The sequence below is a fragment of the Oryctolagus cuniculus genome, chromosome 13 (genome assembly GCF_051225735.1).
Source record: "Oryctolagus cuniculus isolate XC-2025 breed Fujian yellow rabbit chromosome 13, ASM5122573v1, whole genome shotgun sequence".
NCBI lineage: Eukaryota > Metazoa > Chordata > Mammalia > Lagomorpha > Leporidae > Oryctolagus > Oryctolagus cuniculus.
Genome location: NC_142879.1, coordinates 109689264 through 109709963, shown reverse-complemented (window position 1 = coordinate 109709963; position 20700 = coordinate 109689264). Strand labels below are relative to the sequence as shown.

At 48.9% G+C, this 20700-nt stretch overlaps 1 protein-coding gene across 26 annotated transcripts in view; it reads right to left on the bottom strand.

Annotated features, from left to right (window-relative positions):
* The window catches only part of PARD3 (par-3 family cell polarity regulator), a 514965-nt gene that overhangs the window by 219931 nt on the left and 274334 nt on the right, over window positions 1-20700 (bottom strand). For 18 of the 26 annotated variants that reach the window (XM_070056191.2, XM_089312488.1, XM_089312484.1 and 15 more), the window contains 5 exons: window positions 17876-18015; window positions 15023-15151; window positions 12737-12775; window positions 1271-1459; window positions 282-452 (listed from right to left, as the gene is read on the bottom strand). In XM_070056191.2, the coding sequence (XP_069912292.2) occupies window positions 282-452; window positions 1271-1459; window positions 12737-12775; window positions 15023-15151; window positions 17876-18015 (668 nt within the window). The remainder of the gene's footprint in view (window positions 1-281; window positions 453-1270; window positions 1460-12736; window positions 12776-15022; window positions 15152-17875; window positions 18016-20700) is intronic. The other 8 variants (XM_070056180.2, XM_089312481.1, XM_089312486.1 and 5 more) reach the window with 1 other exon arrangement.

Below are 20700 nucleotides of genomic sequence, written 5' to 3'. Positions count from 1 at the left end.
GTGGTTGAGGCTCTGCCACCAGGTTTGTTCACCTGGATGGACTTCCAGGCTGCTGGCTTCACCTTGCTCCAGTCTTGGCTGCGGAGGGCCTTTGGGGAGTGACAGCCAGTGCATGGAAGCTCTCTCTCCCTCTCTCCATGTGTGTGTCTCTTTTGCCTTCTCTGCTACTCTTTCAAGCCAGTCTTTACTTAGGTGGATGAAGAGGATGACGCCTCTCAGAGGGGACGTGTGGTGCCTCCCGCTCACTCCTGACGCCCTGCCCTGGAGGGCGCCTTGCTCACCTGCCCGCCCTTGCTGACACGCCGCGCCACGATGAGCTGAATCATGCCCCGCTTGTTGCCCTCGGTGGACATGGATCTCCTGAGGGCATCCATGGCGTCCTGGTTCGTCCTGCCCAACAGGGACTCCCCGTTCACGGCGATCAGCTGGTCATTCACACGGAGTCGCCCATCCTGGGAAGAAAACACAGGAAGTCAGGGCTGTTCTTTCCTTTGGTTAGAAAACAAACACAGGGCAGCAGCAGGGAGGGCCCACATCCTAAGGGATCCCTCACAGCGGAGCAGGAGCACAATGGGGTCCTCACAGCCACTGTGGCCAGTGTCTACTTTAATCATTCACACACTTGTAAACTAAGTCATTATCATAATCTGCTACCCCAGAGTGCATACCAATGCAGAGGACACAAAGAGACTCCAACAGAAGACATCCACAGCCCCAGACAGAAGCCCACTGCCCTGGTGCAAACACAGAGACCAGGTCCCTGAGCCAACAGCCAGAGTGGGAGGCTCCCAGGATGGGGCCTGGGAGAGGAGTCCTCCTTGGGGGACAGCTCTCAGAAGGGACCCAGGCCAAGTCTCTGTAGCCATGGCCACCCCAGTCCCTAGCACCACAGGGGGCTATGGGCTCTGTGAGAGGAGGAGGAAGAATGGGGTGGGGCCCTGCCGCAAACCACAGCCCTGGGCGTCTCCCGCATGATCAGATGGGGTAGAGAGGGACTGGCTTTGTGGCACAGCAGGTAAAGGTGAGGCCTGCGATGCTGCTGGCATCCCATATGGGTGTCAGTTCCTGTCCCAGCTGCTCCACTTCCCATCCAGCTCCCTGCTAATGACTTGGGAAGAGCAGTGGAAGATGTCCCAAGTGCTGGGGTCCCTGCTACCCACACGGGAGCTCCTGGCTCTGGGCTTCAGCCTGGTTCAGCCAGGGCCCGGCGAAGGGTGGGAAGGGCTGGTGTCGGCCAGGGGCGCTGTTGCTGGATGTGGCGTCTGCTTACTTTAGAGGCGGCACCCCCATTGATGATGGACTTGACGAAGATGCCCAGGTCCGCGTGGTTCTCTTTGGAGCGGTTGCCCTTGACGCTGACACCCAGCCCCGCAGACCCCGAGTCGTTGAGGGGAACTTCAAACGTCAGGAACTCCCTGGTGCCGTCGGGGGTGAGCACGATATCCTCGTCTTCCGCTTTCTGACCGGGAACAAAAGAGTGCACAGCACTTGATCCTCCAGGGCTCCTCCGCGCACCGCTTCTCAAGAGCGCAAGCGAGCAGTTCTGACAGCACCAGGAAAAACATTTCCCCCAAGCCACATGGCAAAGACCGTCATGCGCATCTGTGTTCCCGCAGGCATCCCTGGGGACAGCTGCTCCCACTTCCTCCTGCTGTGACGTTCGGCTGAAACACACCAACCAGCACTGATACAGGGGAAGGTGTAGCAGAAACACGAGGGATGCCTGGGGAGTAGAAGTTCCTGTGGATGTGCTGCTCATGTGTCTGAGCCACAGGAGAGACTGTAACAGCAGCTGCCAAGTTACACAGCATCACTCACACGGCCCTGTGTTTCCACTGGGAATTTCCAGTGATGTCAGCCATCTCATTCACACCAGATAACCAAGCCCGATGAAAAGTCAGCAAACGGGGTGGTGTGGCATCCCCATGGGTTAAGCCACCCCACTGTGACACTGGCATCCCCTAAAGGTGCCCATTCGGGACCTGGCTGCTCCACTTCTGATCCAGCTCCCTGGTGATGTGCCTGGGCAAACAGTGGAGGGTGGCCCAAGTGCTTGGGCCCCTGCCCCAACGTGGGAGATCCAGAAGGAGTTCCTGGCTCCTGGCTTCGGACTGGCTCAGCCCTGACTGTTACATCACCTGGGGAGTGAACCAGTGGATGAAGATCTCTCTCTCACTGAACCCTGCCTTTCAAGTAAATAAATAAATCTTTTTTAAAAAGTCAAAAGGAGTAGTGGTGGTGAAAAGAATCATTAAAGAGAACTCTGGGGATTTCAGATGCAATGCCGGGTGCTACACTGAGTAATTTTGGGGTGGGGTGGGGTGGGCTGCCTCCAGCACATATCAGAGCGCCTGGGTTCAAGTCCTTTCTCCACTTCCTAGCCCAGCTTCCTGCTTGTGTGCACCCTGGGAGGCAGCAGCTGATGGCTCAAGCACTTGGGTCCCTGTCTCACATGCTAATCTTGCGCTCCTGGCTCCAGCCTGGTCCAGCCCTGGCTTCCGGACCTCAGCGCTGCAGGCACTGAGGGAGTGAACCACCAGACAGGGGATTTCTCTATGTTCATCCCTCAGCCTCTGCCCCTTAAATAACTGATCTGAAAACACAATACAACAGCAATACCCGGGGAAGCACAGCATGCATCCATAACTGACTTTCTTTGGATCACCCTAGGCATCCAAGGGCTTCGCGGTATTTCCATCTCCAAATGCACACTAACAGGACTTGCAGGGTAAGGGCTCTGACCTACAGATGCTCAACGTCAGCAGTGCACAGCACGGCATTCTTCCAGTTACGAGGGACACGGCAAACCCCGTCAAAGAAAAGCACGAACACACTGAAGACAGGAAGTGCACAGTGAGCAGCGCAAACCAGAACCAGGTGAGAAGGGTGGGCAGCGACTTTGTCGATCACGTAGACCAAACTCATCTCGGCCTTGAGGTCCAAGTAGTCAGGCTTCTCTGCCACAGATTCTTCCCCTTGTACACAAAATACTCCCAAAAAGCAGTAGCTCTAAACCGGAAAGGAAGACCACATACACCTCTGCAAAAGCATCCTTACAGACATGTTCTGCTCCGTGACCAGGAGCACTCTGCTCACTCTGTATTGTTTTCCACAGTCTGAAACAAAGGGCACTAAATACAGACTTTGTGAACAGTGCTACTTGTTAGTTGTCAAAACACAAAGTAGGGGCCAGCACTGTGGTGCACTGGGTTACAGCCCTGACATCCCTTATGGGCACTGGTTCCAATTCTAGCTGCTCCACTTCCGATCCAGCCTCCTGCTAATGTGCCTGGGAATGCAGTGAAGGATGGCCCAAGTCCTTGGGCCCCTGCACCCATGTGGGAGACCCAGGAGGAAGCTCCTGGCTCTGGATCAGCTGAGTTCCAGTAGTTGTAGCCATTTGGGGAGTGAACAGTAAATGGAAGACTTTTCTGTCTCTACTTCTCGGTGTAATTTTCAAATAATAAAACCACAAAGGAACAATTGTAGTGTTTGACATTTGCAATAGTATTAAAACACACCAAAGCATGTTTCTAGTTCACCCTTGGAAGTACTTGGGGCAGGTGCAGTGGGTTAATCCCATATGGACACCACCAGTTCGGGTCCCAGTTGCTCCCCTTCTGATCCAGTTCCCAGTTAATGTGTCTGGAAAAGCACCAGAAGAAGGTACAAGTGCTTGGCCCCTGCACCTATGTGGGAGACCTGGAAGAAGCTCCTGGCTCCTGGCTTCAGTCTGGCCAGCCAAGGCAGCTGCAGTCATTTGGAGAATGAACCAATGGATGGAAGACCCCTCTCTCTCTCTCACACCCTCCCTCTCTTCCATAACTCTGCCTTTAAAATAAAATAAAATGAACCTTTAAAAGAATACATTCAGAAACAATTACAGAGTGAAATTCTCTTTCTCAATCACCAGCTGCTGCTGGAAAGACACGGAGCCACAGACCGCCCTTCTGTGGCTCCGTGCGGGATGATCACGCAGGCTATGTATGTATGCGCCTCAGACCTGGAGCGCTCCTAATTGCCACTCCCTGATTTCCATCTTCAGTTTGGCGTGTTAATGTATACTGATTTTGACATTTCCATAATGTTTTACAAAGGCTTAAAATTCTCATTTTTGCCTCCTTGAAAAATCAAGACAAGGAGCTTCCTGAACACAGGGGGAAGGGCGGCAATCAAGGCGGAGGCGCGTCCTGACTGCCTGCTCTGAACCTGTTCTGCAGGAAACAGACGGTGCACACAACAGGCACACTGCTTAGGAAACCGTAGGATAGGGGCAACGGTCTCCCTGGGCTTCAGTTCACGTGCACTGCTTATGGAAACCCTGGGATAGGGACGAGGGTCTCCCTGGGCTTCAGTTCATGTGCACTGCTTATGGAAACCACAGGATGGGGACCAGGGTCTCCCTGGGCTTCAGGTCAGCACCACACAAACCCAAGCACGAGGCTATGCCCTTCCTGCAGCACCAGTGCCGTGGGCTCCTGGCACAGCCTGCAGCTTCCACCAGCTTCTAGAAGGGAGTGCGCAGGCAGCAAAGTGGGTGGAGTCCACTCTCCCAATCCACCTGAGACACGGCAAGCCCGGCTGCTCTCACCACAGCTGCCCCTGCGGTGGTTCCCCACTTGGAGACAGAAGCCAATTCTCCCTTGTTAAGTGAATGGCCCCTATACCAAGTTACTCCCTGGACAGCAGGCACACGGGCTCCTCTACCTCGCTGCTCATGTCTACTGCATGGCCATGTCATTCTGGACACAAGTGGGGGTTACATACTGTTCCACTCTGCACTGGCATTTGGTGTTTGTTTCTTTGCCCAGAGAGAAAAAGAGCATTTTTACCAAGCATTTCAGTAATGGGGAACCTGCTGACCGGGAATCAGGAAAGCTGTTTACTTCTCCGCTGAAACGCTGCACATTTATCCGTGGTGAGAAAGGAGATCACCCAGTGGCTACCACCATGGCCCACTTTTCCTGCTCTGTCACACAACAGCCCCACAGCAGGGAAGAGACAGCGGGCCCACGGGCAGCTGTGCACCCGCAGGTAACACGCAGCCCGGGAGCAGGAGCCAGTGTGGGCAGCCGCAGACAAAGACCTCGTGAAGAGTACTCTCTGGGCCTCGGGACAGGCTCCTTTGGATTAGATTGTACGAAACACCCTCCAGACATGCAGAGTACAACAGAACGAAAGGAATGTGCCTGAGCAGGCCTTGTGGTACAGCAGGTAAAGCGACTGACTGGGACGCTGATGTCCCCTGCTGGAGTGCGGTTCGCTTCTGATCCACCTTCCTGCTGATGCACCTGGGAAAGCAGTGAAAGACGACAGCCCGAGTGCCCGGGGCCCTGGCAGCCACCTAGGACATCTGGAGGGAGTTCTCGGCTCCTGGCTTCGGCCTGGCCCACCCTACTTGAGGGGTGAACCAGCAGGTGGAGATCTATGCCTTCCAAATAAATGAATTAAAAAACGTGAGTTCATTCTGGTGCAATTTTTTCCTTACTATGTGGAAAACACTTATTACAAAAAAACTGCACATGCATTTCCAAAAATGCTTTGCATCCAAATGAACTAATCCTTCTTCATCGTGTTTTTGCACAAACTTACACAACAGAAAACCACTCAGCTGCTGAAGTTTGCTTTAAAAATACTTAGTGACAGAGATAAATATTCATGACTTTAACACTGGGGTTTACCTGACATGCGTGCTCACAGCTCCCGCACGTCGCCCGCCATGCACCTGGACGCCTGGTCTCCAAGCTGTTTACTAACTCTCTTCCTGCATCCATGGCCACTCCATGAGCAGGGATCTACGCCAGCCTTTACTTGTGCCTGGGGCATGACAACAATCAGCTTTCCAACACGCACCCAGGACGTGAAATCTATCAGGGACAAGTGAAAGCGAAAGCCGTGACACCGCTACACCAGCACAGCAGTGGAATCACGGAACTGTGTGGCTGGTGACTTCCAGTCTTTTCTGTGTGAGATAAAGTTTCCTACAGGAAATGACTCAAAGATCCCATCACAGGCCTCCACAAGAATGCTGGGGGCAGCAGGTGCTGGGGGGGGCGGGGGGCAAGCCACAGCTTGCAATGCCAGCACACCGTATCTGAGCGTGGGTTGGAGTCCCTGTTGCTCCATTTCTGATCCAGCTTCCTGCTAATATACACCATGGGAAGGCAGCAGACGGTGGTTCAAGTACTCGGGACCCTGGCTGGCTGGAGCTCCTGGCTCCTGGCTTTGGCCTGGCCTTCCTATGGCTCTCCCCTTACACCCGTAACCCATCCCTCCCTCCCTCTCTCTCTCTCTGAGACGCTGCTTTTCAAATAAACAAACAGAAACACACTGGGGGCAGAGGAACTGGCAGAGGTGAGGTCTGCAGGACAGGGATGGCACAGGAGGGGAAGACGGCCTATGGGGGATTTCAGGGCCACAGTCCCAGCAGAACAATGGGGCCGCTGCTACAGCCCTGGTTGTTCTCACACTGAGCAGAAAGTGACAGAAACGCTGGAGGGAGGAGACGCACATTCCACGTGAGACGTGCAGATGCAGGTACTGCAGACAACCAGGGACAACCATTTATGTTTCTAATTAAGAAGAGAATCTTTAAGAGACATTACTTTGGCTTGTTTTTCTGTGTAACAGAATAAGCTTCCAATCACACTCCGAAACTTAAATTCTATGTTTTAACTTCTCCCATATGGGAGGTGAACATTTATGGATGTTATTTATGCTAAAACTTTATGGTAGATTATTCTTATTAGTAAAGTGGAAATGTCACATCTGCTTCTTGGTGCTCTTTTCTAATTCAAATAGTGAATGCCAAATAAAGGAACTTAAAAGACTTCTAAAAGTTTTGCTTGATAAGGAAAATGCCAAGAAAATAATTTTATGCAGTTACTAATCTCTAAAGTTAACCCAGAGACACACTTATCCAACCAAAGAAACATCAGAGAAACCGAAATCGAGAGACATTCTCAAAGTAGCGTGCCCTCCCAGAAGCCAAAGCCTGCCCAGGATACCGTGCTCTCCGTAAGTGAGTCACAGACACACTGAAGAAACGTCTCAGTTAAAGGAGACGAGGTTCCTAAACGGCAGGCCGAGCCAGGCTCTGCTCCGTCCCTCCACTCCTCGGTGCTGTCCAGGATGTGAAGCGATTCGGGGCGACTGGTGATGCACGACTGTGAACTCAGTGTGGATTTCCTGATTTGGGGAACCACGTGCAGGTACCTAAGATAAGGCACTCGTCCTCAGGACAAACCCACTGAAGCACCTAGGAACTCGGGCACTTATTGTTAGATGTATCCTCCATTCAGAAACAAAACACACAGAGGGGAGAGGAAGAGGAAAAGGATAAAGCAAAGAGAGACAAAAGGCGGTGAGAAAATTACATCTGAAACATCGTAAAATATCAGCAATTAGTGAAACAGTCAAAATAAGAAATACACGTAGGACTTAACCCAGAATAGTTCTGCTAGTCTGAACAGTCTCTGTTATAACTTAAAAGTTCAACGGTCAGAAAAGATACAATGAATTATAACGATGATATCAATGTTATCACTACACTGCAAAAACAAAACAAAAACCAACAACTAAGATACACCTCCCAGGGGAAAACCACACACTAAGAAATCCTCCTCCTCCTAGAGAAATGAGAAGCAACTTCAACTGCATTCCTTAAAAACGGGTTCGAAATTCACAATACACAGTGATTACTATTTCTGCGAGGTCATCAAAAATATTTTTCTATCCCAATTTTGGAATAAGTTGGAATCGACTTAAAGCACTCATTCTACAAAATTGTTTGTGACAACAGCAATATCGGAAACTCCAAATCACACCACTGCCATCAGCACATGATTAGTGGATGCTAGTATCGATCTTCACCGAAAACTCAAATGGGAGAGTTTCACAGACTTCCACGCGTGCTCTCCAGAATGTCAAAGCCGACGGGCACTGCAGGCCCAGAGAAGTGTTAGCTGATGCGTTTACCCCAAAGAGCCTGCGCAGTGCGGGATGAAGAGGAAACAGCTCCCGCTTGGGCTCCCACGTATAGACACTCAGATGTTCTCTTAACTTCCAGGATGAATACAGACTGTAGCTGACACACCATAACCGTGCGTCACAGGAATCTATCAAGGACTACGCTCGCTCATAGCTCTCTCAAGGCTGTACCCTTCGTGGCATTCACCTGTCCAGGTACTCCCTGATCTGAAGGTTGTTCTGCAAACAGCTTCCACTGTTTTCCTGTGGTTCTGGTAGGGAGAGCTAACTCCTTCTAGAAACATACTGAACTCCAGAAATTTAAGTGTGTCTGATGTCTCTGATCTGTGTACTTGAGTGTTACCTCTCAACAATATTATTTCCAAAGCTCTCTTTTGACACAACAGCTCTGGATTTGTAAGTACTCAATGATATTCTCAGAAGGTTCTATCCAAGAGTTCACGGGACATCCAAAGCAAGTTTGCAAGTCCTAGCTGAACCCCCAGGAAGAAACAGGCATTTTGGAAAGAGAAGGCCTCAAGGCCAGTAGCTAAACATACTACTCCACAGTCAAGGTCATGTGATTTACCGTGGCAGGTGTTTTCAGGTGAGACCCCAGGAAAGCAGATGCCTCTCCACAGTGCAGGTGGGCCCAGCCAAGGAGCTGAAGGCCACAACAACCACAGCAATTCGAGTCAATCCTACAAACACAACCAGCAGGGACGGAAGTGCTGAGAGCCTCAGAAGGGAGGTGACAGTGCTTCTGGTCGGGGGCAGCCTCAGGAAATGCGCAAACCCAAGGAGGGCCTGGATGTTCCCTAGGCTGAGAGGCAGGTGGGAGCGAGCCCTGAACAGAAGGGCACCTGCTGAGCCGCTCCCCAGGCTGGGAAAACAGCAGCTTCGGGGTAGCACCGAGCAGAAGTCAGAGCCAGCCTACACCCACGTTCCAGGGAGCCTGCACATCAGCCCTTAGCAATGGGATGTCCAAGCACCTCTTCTCCTGGCCCTGGCCACTCAGAAGCCACCCGAACAAGTGCAGCAAAATTCAACCAGGGGTCCTCCACCCCCAGTGTGGAAGTCACGCAGCACCGACTTACGAAGACTTCTCTGCTTGCTTCCTTTGTGAAGCACACATACCACACTGGCCCACACAGACAACGCCAAGGACAAGCAGAACCTGCCCTGGAGACCCCAAGCACACCCCTGGCTCCAAGATTTGGAGCACCCTATGTGTCATTTTTCTCTCAGTAGGACACCATGACTGCATGAAGACGACACGAGATAACCCACAGAAAGAACGCGGCACAGGAACAGATGAGTAAGCATCCATCACTGGTGGGAGCACGACGCTGCAACAACGTGCGACAGGAACCGCGCTCTAGTTCCTGGCACAGTTCCTGAATGGGTGCCGCACTGCCGACGGGAAAAGACACAGCATCCTGAGTCCATCCGCAGGTGCTTGTCCTTGGAGCAAAAGGGTGCGTCACCATCACTCCAACATCAGCCCTCAGGAAATGGGCAGGAGGCTCAGACTTCCAATGGACTCCCTAATTCTAGTCAAGGAGTCACAAGCCTAGAAACATTAATAAAAACAATGAGATCCTGCATGGAGTTTTTCTCGAGCTCTTAACTACCAAGAACAGACAACCTGAGACTTAAAATGACTAAAGGACATCACTGCCATCAAAAAGTTCACAGAGGCACAGACCCCAGCTTTGTCGATTTTCCAAAACATAATTTTAACATTAAGCCTGTACAGCCCAAAATTGTATTGCACAGCTAGCCAAAGCACAAAGAGATGCAGCTGAGAGATGACACAGAAAAAATTTGAGACATAAACAGCAAAAACAATTTTAAATCAAATCATGCTTTGACCTAGTTTGGAAAAGTCTTTCAGCAAAGCTGTGAGCAGACAGACACGGCAGTGTGCACACAACAGCTTCCTCAAAGGCAGGGCTGCGGACCCTCTGTCCTGCCGAGGCCATTTGGATATGCGGAACATCAAGCGTGGGCCCTGCACAATATGTACTGAATCCCGAGTCCCCCTGCAGAGGCCCCGGCAGGGCCAGACCACACGATTTTGTGGGCCCTCTGCAGCCCCCAGACAGACACTGCCCACCCCTGCAAAAGGGGCCCAGCTGCTCTGACTCGGAGTCACAAACACAAGGGCTGGCGAGCCGGCACTCCCCGACAGAAGACCGCGATGTCAGCCGCTGGCGACCCTTGGTGCCGGCACAGCTCCTAAGGAATCCTCAGCGTCTCAACAGAACTGGCGGCTGTGTTCACAGAGGACGCCTGCCCTTGCTGCTAATGTGCCCATTTTCCTACCCAGACGGACGGAGACTCTCACAGACGCATTTTACTGTGGGGTCTCTCAGCCGTCCAGGAAGTTCTCCGATTTGAAGATGCCAAACCGTCACAGATGACACTACAACTACTTTCTGCTCTTTCAGCATCTGTCCTGGGACTGTTTCATGTGCTATGTAAAAAGCTACATATCCTCCTTGTCTTATACGGGATGGGGTTACATGCCAATAAACCCATCGTAAGCTGATAATAGAAAATCCACTGAATATACCTAACCTATTAAACATCACAGCTTAGCCTAGCCTACTCTATATGTGCTCAGAACACTAACATTAGCATACCATTAAGCAAAATCATCTAACACAAACCTTATTAAAAAGTATTGAATATGTACTGTAATATAGTGATATTCCATTGAAAATGGAAAAACAGAACGTCCTATGGTTACATCTCCACACCATTATCAAAAGATCCAGTTTCCTCTTGTCAGTGGGAGGCTGGGTGTGCGTGCACTGAATCTGTCAGCCTATTTCATTTCGATATTTCGGTTTGGTCACGATCAGACAGGCATTCGTTATCCAAATTTTCAACTGAGAAACTTTCAAATATTTCCTCTTAAGAGTTTTCACTCAATGCCGGTACCATGGCAGAGTGAGTAAAGCAGCGCCAGCATCCCATATGGGCCCCGGTTCAAGACCCAGTTGCTCCACTTCTGATTCAGCTCCCTACTAATGGAAAGGCAATGGGAGATGGTCCAAGCGCTTGAGCCACCGCCACCCATGAGGGGGACTTGTATAGAGTTCCTAGCTTCTGGCTTTGGCATGGTCCAGCTCCTGCTATAGTGGCTGTCTGGGGAGTGAACCAGCATATGGAAGGTATCTCTTTCTCTCTCCCTCCATTACTCAGATGTTCAAATATGTAAGTAAAACTTTTTTACTTTAAATTCATAATCTATTGCAGTTTATTTAGATGGATGGTGTGAAAAGGTAATCTGACATTTTAAATGGCCAATTGTTCTAAGTACTAACTAAATCACAGACTTTGACTTTTTTTTTTTTTTTTTTTTTTTTGCATTTTCATCACCAATTTTAGAAGTCAGTCTGGGTGCCAGTGCTGTGGCGTAGCAGTAAAGCTGCTGCCTTCAGTGCCAACATCCCAAATGGGTGCAGGTTCAAGTCCCGGCTGCTCCACTTCCCATCCAGTTCTCTGCTGTGTCCTAAGAAAGCAGTAGAGGATGGCCCAAGTCCTTCGACCCCTGCACCCACATGGGAGACTGGGCACAGTCTTCAGATCAGCGCAGCTCCAGCTGTTGCGGCCCATTGGGAAGTGAACCAGCGGATGGAAGACCCCTCTCTCTCTCTCTGCCTCTCCTTCTCTCTCTGTGTAACTCTTTCAAAAAAATAAATAAATCATTAAGAAAAAAAAAAGTCCATAGGAATGTATGCAGAACCATACAGCTTTATAGTTAGAAACTTCCTCCTCTGTCTCTTATTTCCACTCTCATTTTTTACTAAGGTCTATTTTCAATTAACTTCATATACGTATGATTAACTCTATGTTAAGCAAAGAGTTCAACAAATAGTATGAAGAAAAAAATGACAAAAAAAAAAAAAAAAACAAACAAATAAAATGAAACTTCCTCGACAGTCAAGACAGGGCAGCTCGAGTCATCCCTTCTCAAAGGGTCATTTCACTTCTGCAGATGCCTTTTAGGTGCTCCCTTAGTTATCACAGGTCAGGGAGAGCATACGGCATTTGTCCCTTTGGGACTGGCTTATTTCACTAAGTATGATGTTTTCCAGATTCATCCATTTGTTGCAAATGACTGAATTTCATTTTTTTTCCATTGTGTAGTATTCCATAGTGTACATATCCCATACCTTCTTTATCTAGTCTTCAGTTGATGGGCATTTAAATTGACCCATGTCTTAGCTATTGTGCATTGAGCTGCAACAAACATGGAGGTGCAGATAGCTCTTTTATTTCCTTATTTTTACCTACTCTCTATTCCCATGTGGTCAGGACATGTCTACAGCCTCCACTGCATTCAACACGGAGGCATCCGCCTGGCAGCTTGAGTGGGAGGACCTGCCCTTCACAGAGACAGCCAACTCATTTGGCTTATGACAATGACCATGGGGGACTGGGCTCTCCCCCTGCCTACATCAAGTTTGTGGTGTTCGTTTTATGTCTGTGCCACTGTGTAGCCGCTCCGCCCGAGCTACTCACAGCTCGCGGACTCTGCACACTCAGGAGCTCACGCTCCAGTCTGCCTTATGCATGTCTTTCACAGAACACACTCCCCAAGAGGCAGGGTGTCCTAAGACCACTATGGATCTCAGTGTTAGCTATTATGAGCCAGGGAAGGGCGGGGCCAGGAAGTTCCTGCTGAATTAGTAAGAGGTTAGTTCCACTGATCTGTCCAACATCTCTGCAGCCTGCAGAAACACAAAGCTCTTACCGTTTCTTTGGGAATCTGCGTCTGCCTTGGCTCTGCATTCTAGAAGAATCGAAGAAAAACGTGAATATGGACTGAAGGAAGCCATCTTCTACACACAGGGGCACAAAGCATCAGACTGAAGGGGACACTGCTGGCTCCCGAAACCCACAAACTCCGTAGGGGCTGAGTGCACTGGGGCTGGCGCACAGCCCTGCCAGGCGCATGAGCTCTGGGTGGGACCTCGGAACGTCCACCAGACGAGCACCTCCTCCGGCTCAGCCGCCGTCCACGATGAGTTCACGCTGAAGGAAAGCAAATCTCACCAAACTGCTTTCCTCTCCTCACAGCACCGCTCCGAATGCTCATTTTTCCATTCCCCCATTCACATCCAAGTCTTACTGTACAGGACTCTAACAGATCTACGGATAGTGGGACAGACAAGGACAGCTGGACCCACTGTCCAGCCCACAAGCCTTCCACTCCAAAACACTACACCACCAGCTAGAACTGCTTTGGTTACACAGGTACTTACAAGACAGATTTACAAAAAAAGACACCTTTTGATAAAAGCAGTAAGATGAGGTGCTCAGAGTTTAAACACAGACACCCCACAGGGGAAAAGAGCTACGCTGACTGGATTCAGTGGCCATTGAGTGCGTCCCTGTACGTCTGCACAGTCTGATTCTGTGACATCTTGAAAAGCGGCTGCAACGCGCATGAAAGACTGACGGCCTACTGGCTCACTCCTTAATGAAAAGCTTACAAGTAATAAATTAAATAACCAAAGGGGGTGGGGGGACAGGCGGCAGCAGAAGGGAAAAACAGAAGCGTGGGAGATCAAAATTGGACAAGGGACTCTGACAAACCTGAAGCCGTGATGTTGGCAGGGGCCCTGCAGGCGGCTGCTCCAGAGAACAGTGTGCAGGCCCTGGCAAGCGAGTAATGGGAAGGAGGAAGGGAAGCAGCCCCGAAGGGGCTGGAGACCCACCCCCCCACCCCCGCCTTTCTCCACCACGCTCATTTACAATTTAATGGAGACATCTCCAGATTTAGGATCAGGTGGCATTTTAAGCACAAAATTGGATTTAACAGTGGGGGGAAGATGGAAAACCCAATTTAAATTGAGAAATAATGCATTAAACATTTTTTAGACATAAAGGAGTTTTCATAATTTATGCAAAATCTACGTAAAACAGGCGTTCACTTTTCAACCGCGTCCCAATCTGACATTTTCATGAAGTCACATTGAGTTCTGAGACCTCTCTGTGACCAAGCGATAGGATGCACACGGCTGAAATGTCTCATCCCTATAAGAAATGTTTATATAAACAGATAGGATTTAGGGAAGAGAATAAAAATGGTTTTTGTTTACAGTCAAAGGAAACATTTTATCAACGGTGACACAACCAAGTTATAACGGAAGACAATTAGGAGCGATTTGGGAGCCACATTCCCAAAACCCTGCCACTCTCATCACCACCAATTACTACTTGGAGAAGAGAACAAGCCAGCCAAGGCCTTACAGTGACCCAAGTAGAATTTGTCCAGAAATATCTCGAATTGTCGCCGCTACTTGAAATAAAACAACTTTCTCACCATATCACAAGCCCAAGGTAAGTCATCCAATTAGGTCAATTTTCTCTATAAATGAAACCTAGCACTTTTTAGAGAAGATTCAGAACTGGGTAAACTTAATATGCACAGTCATTCACACCAGTACCGTGTAAAGGCTCCTGTCTGATACCTAGCAATAGTGTGTGTGTATAAAAGTGAATCAGGCTGCAAACAAATGCCTCTTCATTTCATGCACGTCACTCCAACCAACACCCTCTCCACCGGTGCCGCACAGTCGCAGGGCTGACTGTGCTGCAGTCTTTTTCTGTGTAGTCCCAGTCATCTCTGTAAAGGCCCCTTTCCTGTGACAGCAAGCGGGCCTCTTTATCTGGCTCAGCTACAGGGACTAGGAGCGTCTGCAACAGGAAAATGTGTCATATGTAGGGAGAGGATGGCCAGCTTCCAACGACAGCCTTTGGAGTGACAGCTACGAGATAACTGACGTCTCTGTACTCAACCAGTCCATCTGAGTGTACAGTGACAAACACCTGATGTCCTCCAAGACACCCCCAGTCTGATTTCTAAACACCTGACGTTCATCACCAAAGCACCCCTCGCCAACCCAGGGGCACATTGCCCGCCTGAAGGGAGCCGTGCCTCGGAAAAGGCCTCCAGGAGCACTTGCAAGGGGCAGCTGCCCAGACCCCGGGATCCTGCACTCAGAAAGCCTCCCCCTGCCCCACATGTACACACCAGCTCCCTGGGGTGGAAGGCGTCCTCCTGGCGGAAGACCAGGAGGCTCACGGTCCCCTCCATCTTGGTGCTTCTCAGCAGGGACACCACCTCCTCCTGGGACTTGCCCGCGATGTCTACTCCGTTCACCTGAAACAGACAGAGTGAGCTCAGCTGCGGTCATGGGCAGACAGACATCAGGAGGGAAGGCACACGTGCAGGACAGACCCCTGACCCCTGACCCCTGACTGACAGAGCATGAGGCTGTATGTGCTAACATTCACCAGGACCTGCTCACCGCTTAAGCTTCTGAGGCTAACAAAGGAGCTGGGACACAGATCCACGAGGACGGAGGAAGCGGTCACTGTATTGCACTGTCCATCCATCAACCACCAGCACACTGACAAGCCACAAGGCATGAACACACACATTCTAGATGTCCGAGTTAACACGAAGCGTACTGACATGGCCCTGAGAAACTCCAGTGGCCATGGGGACCTCAGGTTGCCTGATGTGAAAATAAATGGTGTAGTAAAAATACACCAAAAATGTTCTGCTACAGATGCTCTGGCTTTTGATGAAACTTAACAAAGAAAACATTCTATCCCTAAAAGGTAGACACTGAAAGAGATGCAGCAACTCACCCTTTTTTTCCTTCCCAATGATATAAGGGAATTCTAGCAAGAAACAGGGCCTTGAAACAACTGAGGCCTAGGGAATCCCTGTACTTTTGTTTCACAGGAAGGATAATTTCAAACACAATTTATTGAACAGAAATGAGAGGATGTGTTTCTTTTTAAAAGCTTTCTATATTACTTTCTTTGGATGAAAACAGTATTTCATGCAAGGCAAATAACTATATAACTTTAATTACAACACCAAGGGGGCAGGGAGCTGTGGTACAGTGGGTGAAGTCTCCACTTGTGACACTGGCATCCCATATTGGAGCGCTGGTTTGGTAAGTAAATTCCTTTGAAAAATTACCTGGTCAAAATTTCCCATTAGGTAAAATGTTTCAGAAATTTGTGCTTTCTGGTAAAATAATCCTATGTAGCTTAACATTTTATTATGAAAGGATGGCAGCAAACAGATAACAACAATTCAAAGAAACAAATTCTACACAATAAAAACAAAAATTAGCCACTGGATACCCTTTCCTTTCTCAAACTGCACAGGCTCAGATACTTAGTAAAACTGTCCACAGAATTGTTGAAACAGTACAGGTTCATGAAGATTGGGTTCAAAACATAAAAACAAGGTTTCAGGTTTAAGACAGATCTGACAGCCACAGCTCTGAAAAGATACAGGCTGCAGGTCGTTCCCGATGCTCAGAAAGCAAACAACTGTCGGAGAGAAGTGCTGAGAGTACGAACAAGCAATGCTGCAGCGGCACAGGGGAAAAGGCAGGGGTGCAATGTGCGGACCAGGGTCCGACACGCGGAGCTGAGCAGTACAGAGGAGCACTACACCACTGCACATTTCACAGTCCTTAAAGCTCAACGCACAGACAAGGGCTGGCGCTTGGAGTGGCGGCTTAGACAGCACTAGGGACGCCTGCGTCCCATAACCGAGTGCCTGGATTCAAGTCCAGGCTGCTTGCTGACTCCGACTTCTGCTGATGTGCACCTTGGGAGGCCGTGGGGCAAAGTTCTGGTACTTGGATCCTGGTCATCCACACGGGAGACCTGAATTGAGATCCTGGCTCTTTGCCCCAGCCTGGCCCAGCCCTAGCTGTTGTGGGCATTTGGGGAGCGAACCAGTTGATGGAATATCGATCTCTTTCTCTGTCTCTACCTTCCAAATAAATAAAAACATGAATAAATAATCTTAAAGTACAAAAGACCGATGTGGTAAAAGCTGACCTCGTCAGCTGGTATTTAATGCTACTTAATTACTTGGGAACACAATACCTGCTAATAGGAAGACCGACATGTGGCTAACGAAGTATACTTTCCCTTAGCCCTTTTCCTGTTTCTCTTGTATGAACAACTCCCCACACAAGTAGAAACTACATTTCTAAAATTGGGTTGATAATCTCAGACGGCAGGAACACCAAGGAACCGAAACACCAGAGTTCTAGAAAGGAGATCGGTTTTTCATTTGTTCCCGTGACACTGAACTTTTATGTCTCAGTTCATTCTCCATGCTGCCATTGAAAAATTCCCCTCTTCCTCTCATCAAGACTTGCTGTATCCTTTGCTTTCAATGATGTCCTCTCTGATGACAAGGGAGACAGCGTATGGCCCGATGTGAACATAAAACATCTAGAAACACAACTACACAGACGCTGGACTCACATGCGTGTGTGGACTATATGCAACTGATCTCACAGACCCAATGTGTGAGTCGGGAGAACTCCAGACACAAACCCAGTGAACAGGTAGTCTGCCACTCGATAAAACCAGAACATGAAACAGAAAGACACTGTTCTGTGATGCATCCTTTGGCTGCGATGTGTAACTTAACGTCGTATTCTATGAAAAAGGATCCAAGATGGACTCTTGACCATGGAACTCGTCAAGAGCCAGGGGATGGGCACTGGCATTGTAGGCTAAGCTGCCTGCAACACCGACATCCCATATGAGCACCAGTTCCAGTCCCAGCAGTTCTACTTCCTATCCAGCTGCCTGCTAATGACCTGGGAAAGCAGCAGAAGATGGCCCAAGTGCACGGACCCCTGCCACTCAGGTGGAAGACCAGGAAAGAGTTCTTGGCTTTGGCCTGGCCCAGCCCTGGTTGGTGTGGCCATTTGGAGAGTGAACCAGCAGATGAAAGATCTCTCTGTCTGTCCCTTTCTCTGTAACTCTGCCTTTCAAATAAGTAGATGTATCTGACAAAGAGAAAGAGGGGGCAGCAGGCACAAGCCCAGCTCACCTCCACCAGCCGGTCTCCGGCCTTGAGCCGGCCGTCCTGGATGGCCGCGCCGCGAGGGAGGATGTTCTTCACGTAGATGGGGGCAGAGCCGCCTATCGTCACGTCGCGGGAAGTGATGCTGAACCCCAAGCCCTCTGAACCTACACAGGGAAGAGGAAAAAAGGGAATGAGATGAGCCGGATGCAGGTGTCCTGCAGAGCATCCAACACTGCCTCTGCACAGATGGGCCATCGCCTAACCTGCTAACAGCTTCCACTGCCTCTCATGCTTCAAAATCCAGAGGACATTCCTCAAAATAGGCTGAATAATGGAAGCCATGGAATGGCTAAAGCCATCAGAAGTCATTAAAGAAGAAACTGCAGTCTTCACAAAGATGGTAAAAATGAACACAAATATGTCTCTGAAACACTTCTAAGAAATCTAACTTCACCTCCATACCTGGAGAAAAATAAGCTGTTTTTCTTTTGAGAAGATTTATTTATTTATTTGAAAGCCAGAGCTACTCAGAGAGAGGAGAGGCAGAGAGAGAGAGAGGTCTTCCATCCAATGGTTCACTCCCCAATTGGACACAACAGCCGGATCTGCACCGACCTTCGGTGCAGGAGCCAGGAGCCAGGAGCCAGGAGCCAGGAGCCAGAAGCCTCTTCTGGGTCTCCCACGTGGGTGCAGGGGCCCAAGCACTTGGGCCATCTTCCACTGCTTTCCCAGGCCATAGCAGAGAGCTGGATTGGAAATGGAGCAGTCAGGACTCGAACCAGCACCCCTATGGGATGCTGACGCTTTAGGCCAGCGTGTTTACCCGCTGCGCCACAGCACCGGCCCCAAAAAATAAACTGTTAAAACCTGCAGGTAAGGAGGCTGGCGTCATGGCATAGCAGATTAAGCCACCACCTGCCAGGCTGGGGTCCCATATGGTTGCTGATTGGAATCCCAGCTGCTCCACTTTCCAGTCCAGCTCCCTGCTAATGTACCTGGGAAAGCAGTAGAAAGTGGCGTACCTCTTGGGCCCCTGCACTCACGTGGGAGACCTGAATGGAGCTCTTGGCTTCAGCCTGGCCTAGCCTTAGCTGTTGCAGCCATCTGGGGAGTGAACCAGCAGATGGAAGATCTCTCTGTATCTTTCTCTCTCTCTCCATAACTCTTTGAAATAAATAAATACATCATTAAAACAAACTAAACTTCACTTCTCTCTCTCCCCGTAGGAAAATAAACCTCTGCTACAACCCACAGTAAGCAGTAATTGAAAACCACCAAGTAGGAATGGTGTTGAGACTTACATAAGGACTTGGGGAGGTGACAGTGCTTGCAAAGAAGGAAAAATTACCTGCGTAGCCCTTCACAAAGTCAAAAATACCTATCTTTCCTTCGCTCTCATCTAACTAACCTGATTCTAATGATACATCACTCCAGGGCATCTCACTCTCCGATAGTGCCCACCTCATCTGAATATTACTGTATTTAAAGACACTGAAATGAACGAGGCATTCATAATTACTCCACTGACTTCCTGGTTCTTTGGCAGCTGCCTCTTTAAGCAATCTTTCAAGCTCAACACAGTGCAGAAAAGGGGTTAAATGTCACCAGAACCGACACGCCATAAGCCACCAAGTACTGAGGGAAGATAATGACAAACGTCTAATGAATCCCAGGATTATTCTAACACTCCTGGTCATGAGCAATTTCTATCTAGGCTTTTAAAAAACACTCACTTTGTAAGATACTAGGTTCCATTTCAGCTAAATAATAGGCCGAATGCTTGCTTATTAAAAGAATAGAGAGAGCTGGAAAAAGGAAGAATATAGAGAAAAATAATCTAACACAGCATTCAGGGTAAAGCGGTAAAGTAGAAATAGAAGGGAGCACACAAACAGGCTAAGAACAACGGGACTCAGACAAAACAGAAAGGAGGAAGCAGAAAAATCACCATAACTGCACCTGTAACAAACCCACCGTAAGTTATTCTCCTGCTCAAACAAAACACTCATTTCTTTCCAAGCTGAAGTCACTGTAATGTGCCCGGACTGTTAATTTCTAAAGGCTTCCGTGTGGCACTTGAACGGCATCCTGTCGATATGAAATTTTCCTAATTATTCCGTTGGGACCTTCCCATGTGTCTCTGTGCTTCCATGGAACTCGGGTGACTTGCAATAACATTTATTAAGAAAGAATTCTAAATTATTCTCCCCTTGCAATATTAATCTGTATGAACTACAAAGACTGACTGCAATGCGAACCTCAATACTATTAAAATATCAGCAATAACCCCTAAATCTGTAAGCTAAAAGTTCAGCCAATGACCTTTAAAAGAAAGATAAATAGATATCAATTTTCATTTAGCAAAGCCAACAAAACATTTTGCCCTGACTGAAACAGATTACTGACCTTCTCCTCCAGCTTTATTAAAAAGCTAATTTCTATAAAAGAGCAGGGTATTTGAGAATGGCAATAAATATTAAGAAATCATAATTATGGAAGCAAGCACATCAGAGCTGCTCTGTTCCACCACGTTCTATGACATAGTTCTAACGCTGTGCCAAAGAACCACTTCTGGAAGGCTGCTCTCTTCAGTCTTGAGTTGGCTCCAACTCTTGTCTGAAGAACTGGTGTCTCTCAAAATGCATTAGTTCACTCTGAGCTGAATTGAAAGTTTAACAATGATCCATCACACGGCTTAATGTACTTGACTAGAAAGCATAACTATTAGTAGTTGTTACAAATGTTTCGTTTTAGCTATCCACTCAATTCTTACATAAATATCATTAAGATATCTGCAGTCAGTCCTAATCAAAGAAAGGGGCTGGTGCCTGTCACAGTGACTGAAGCAC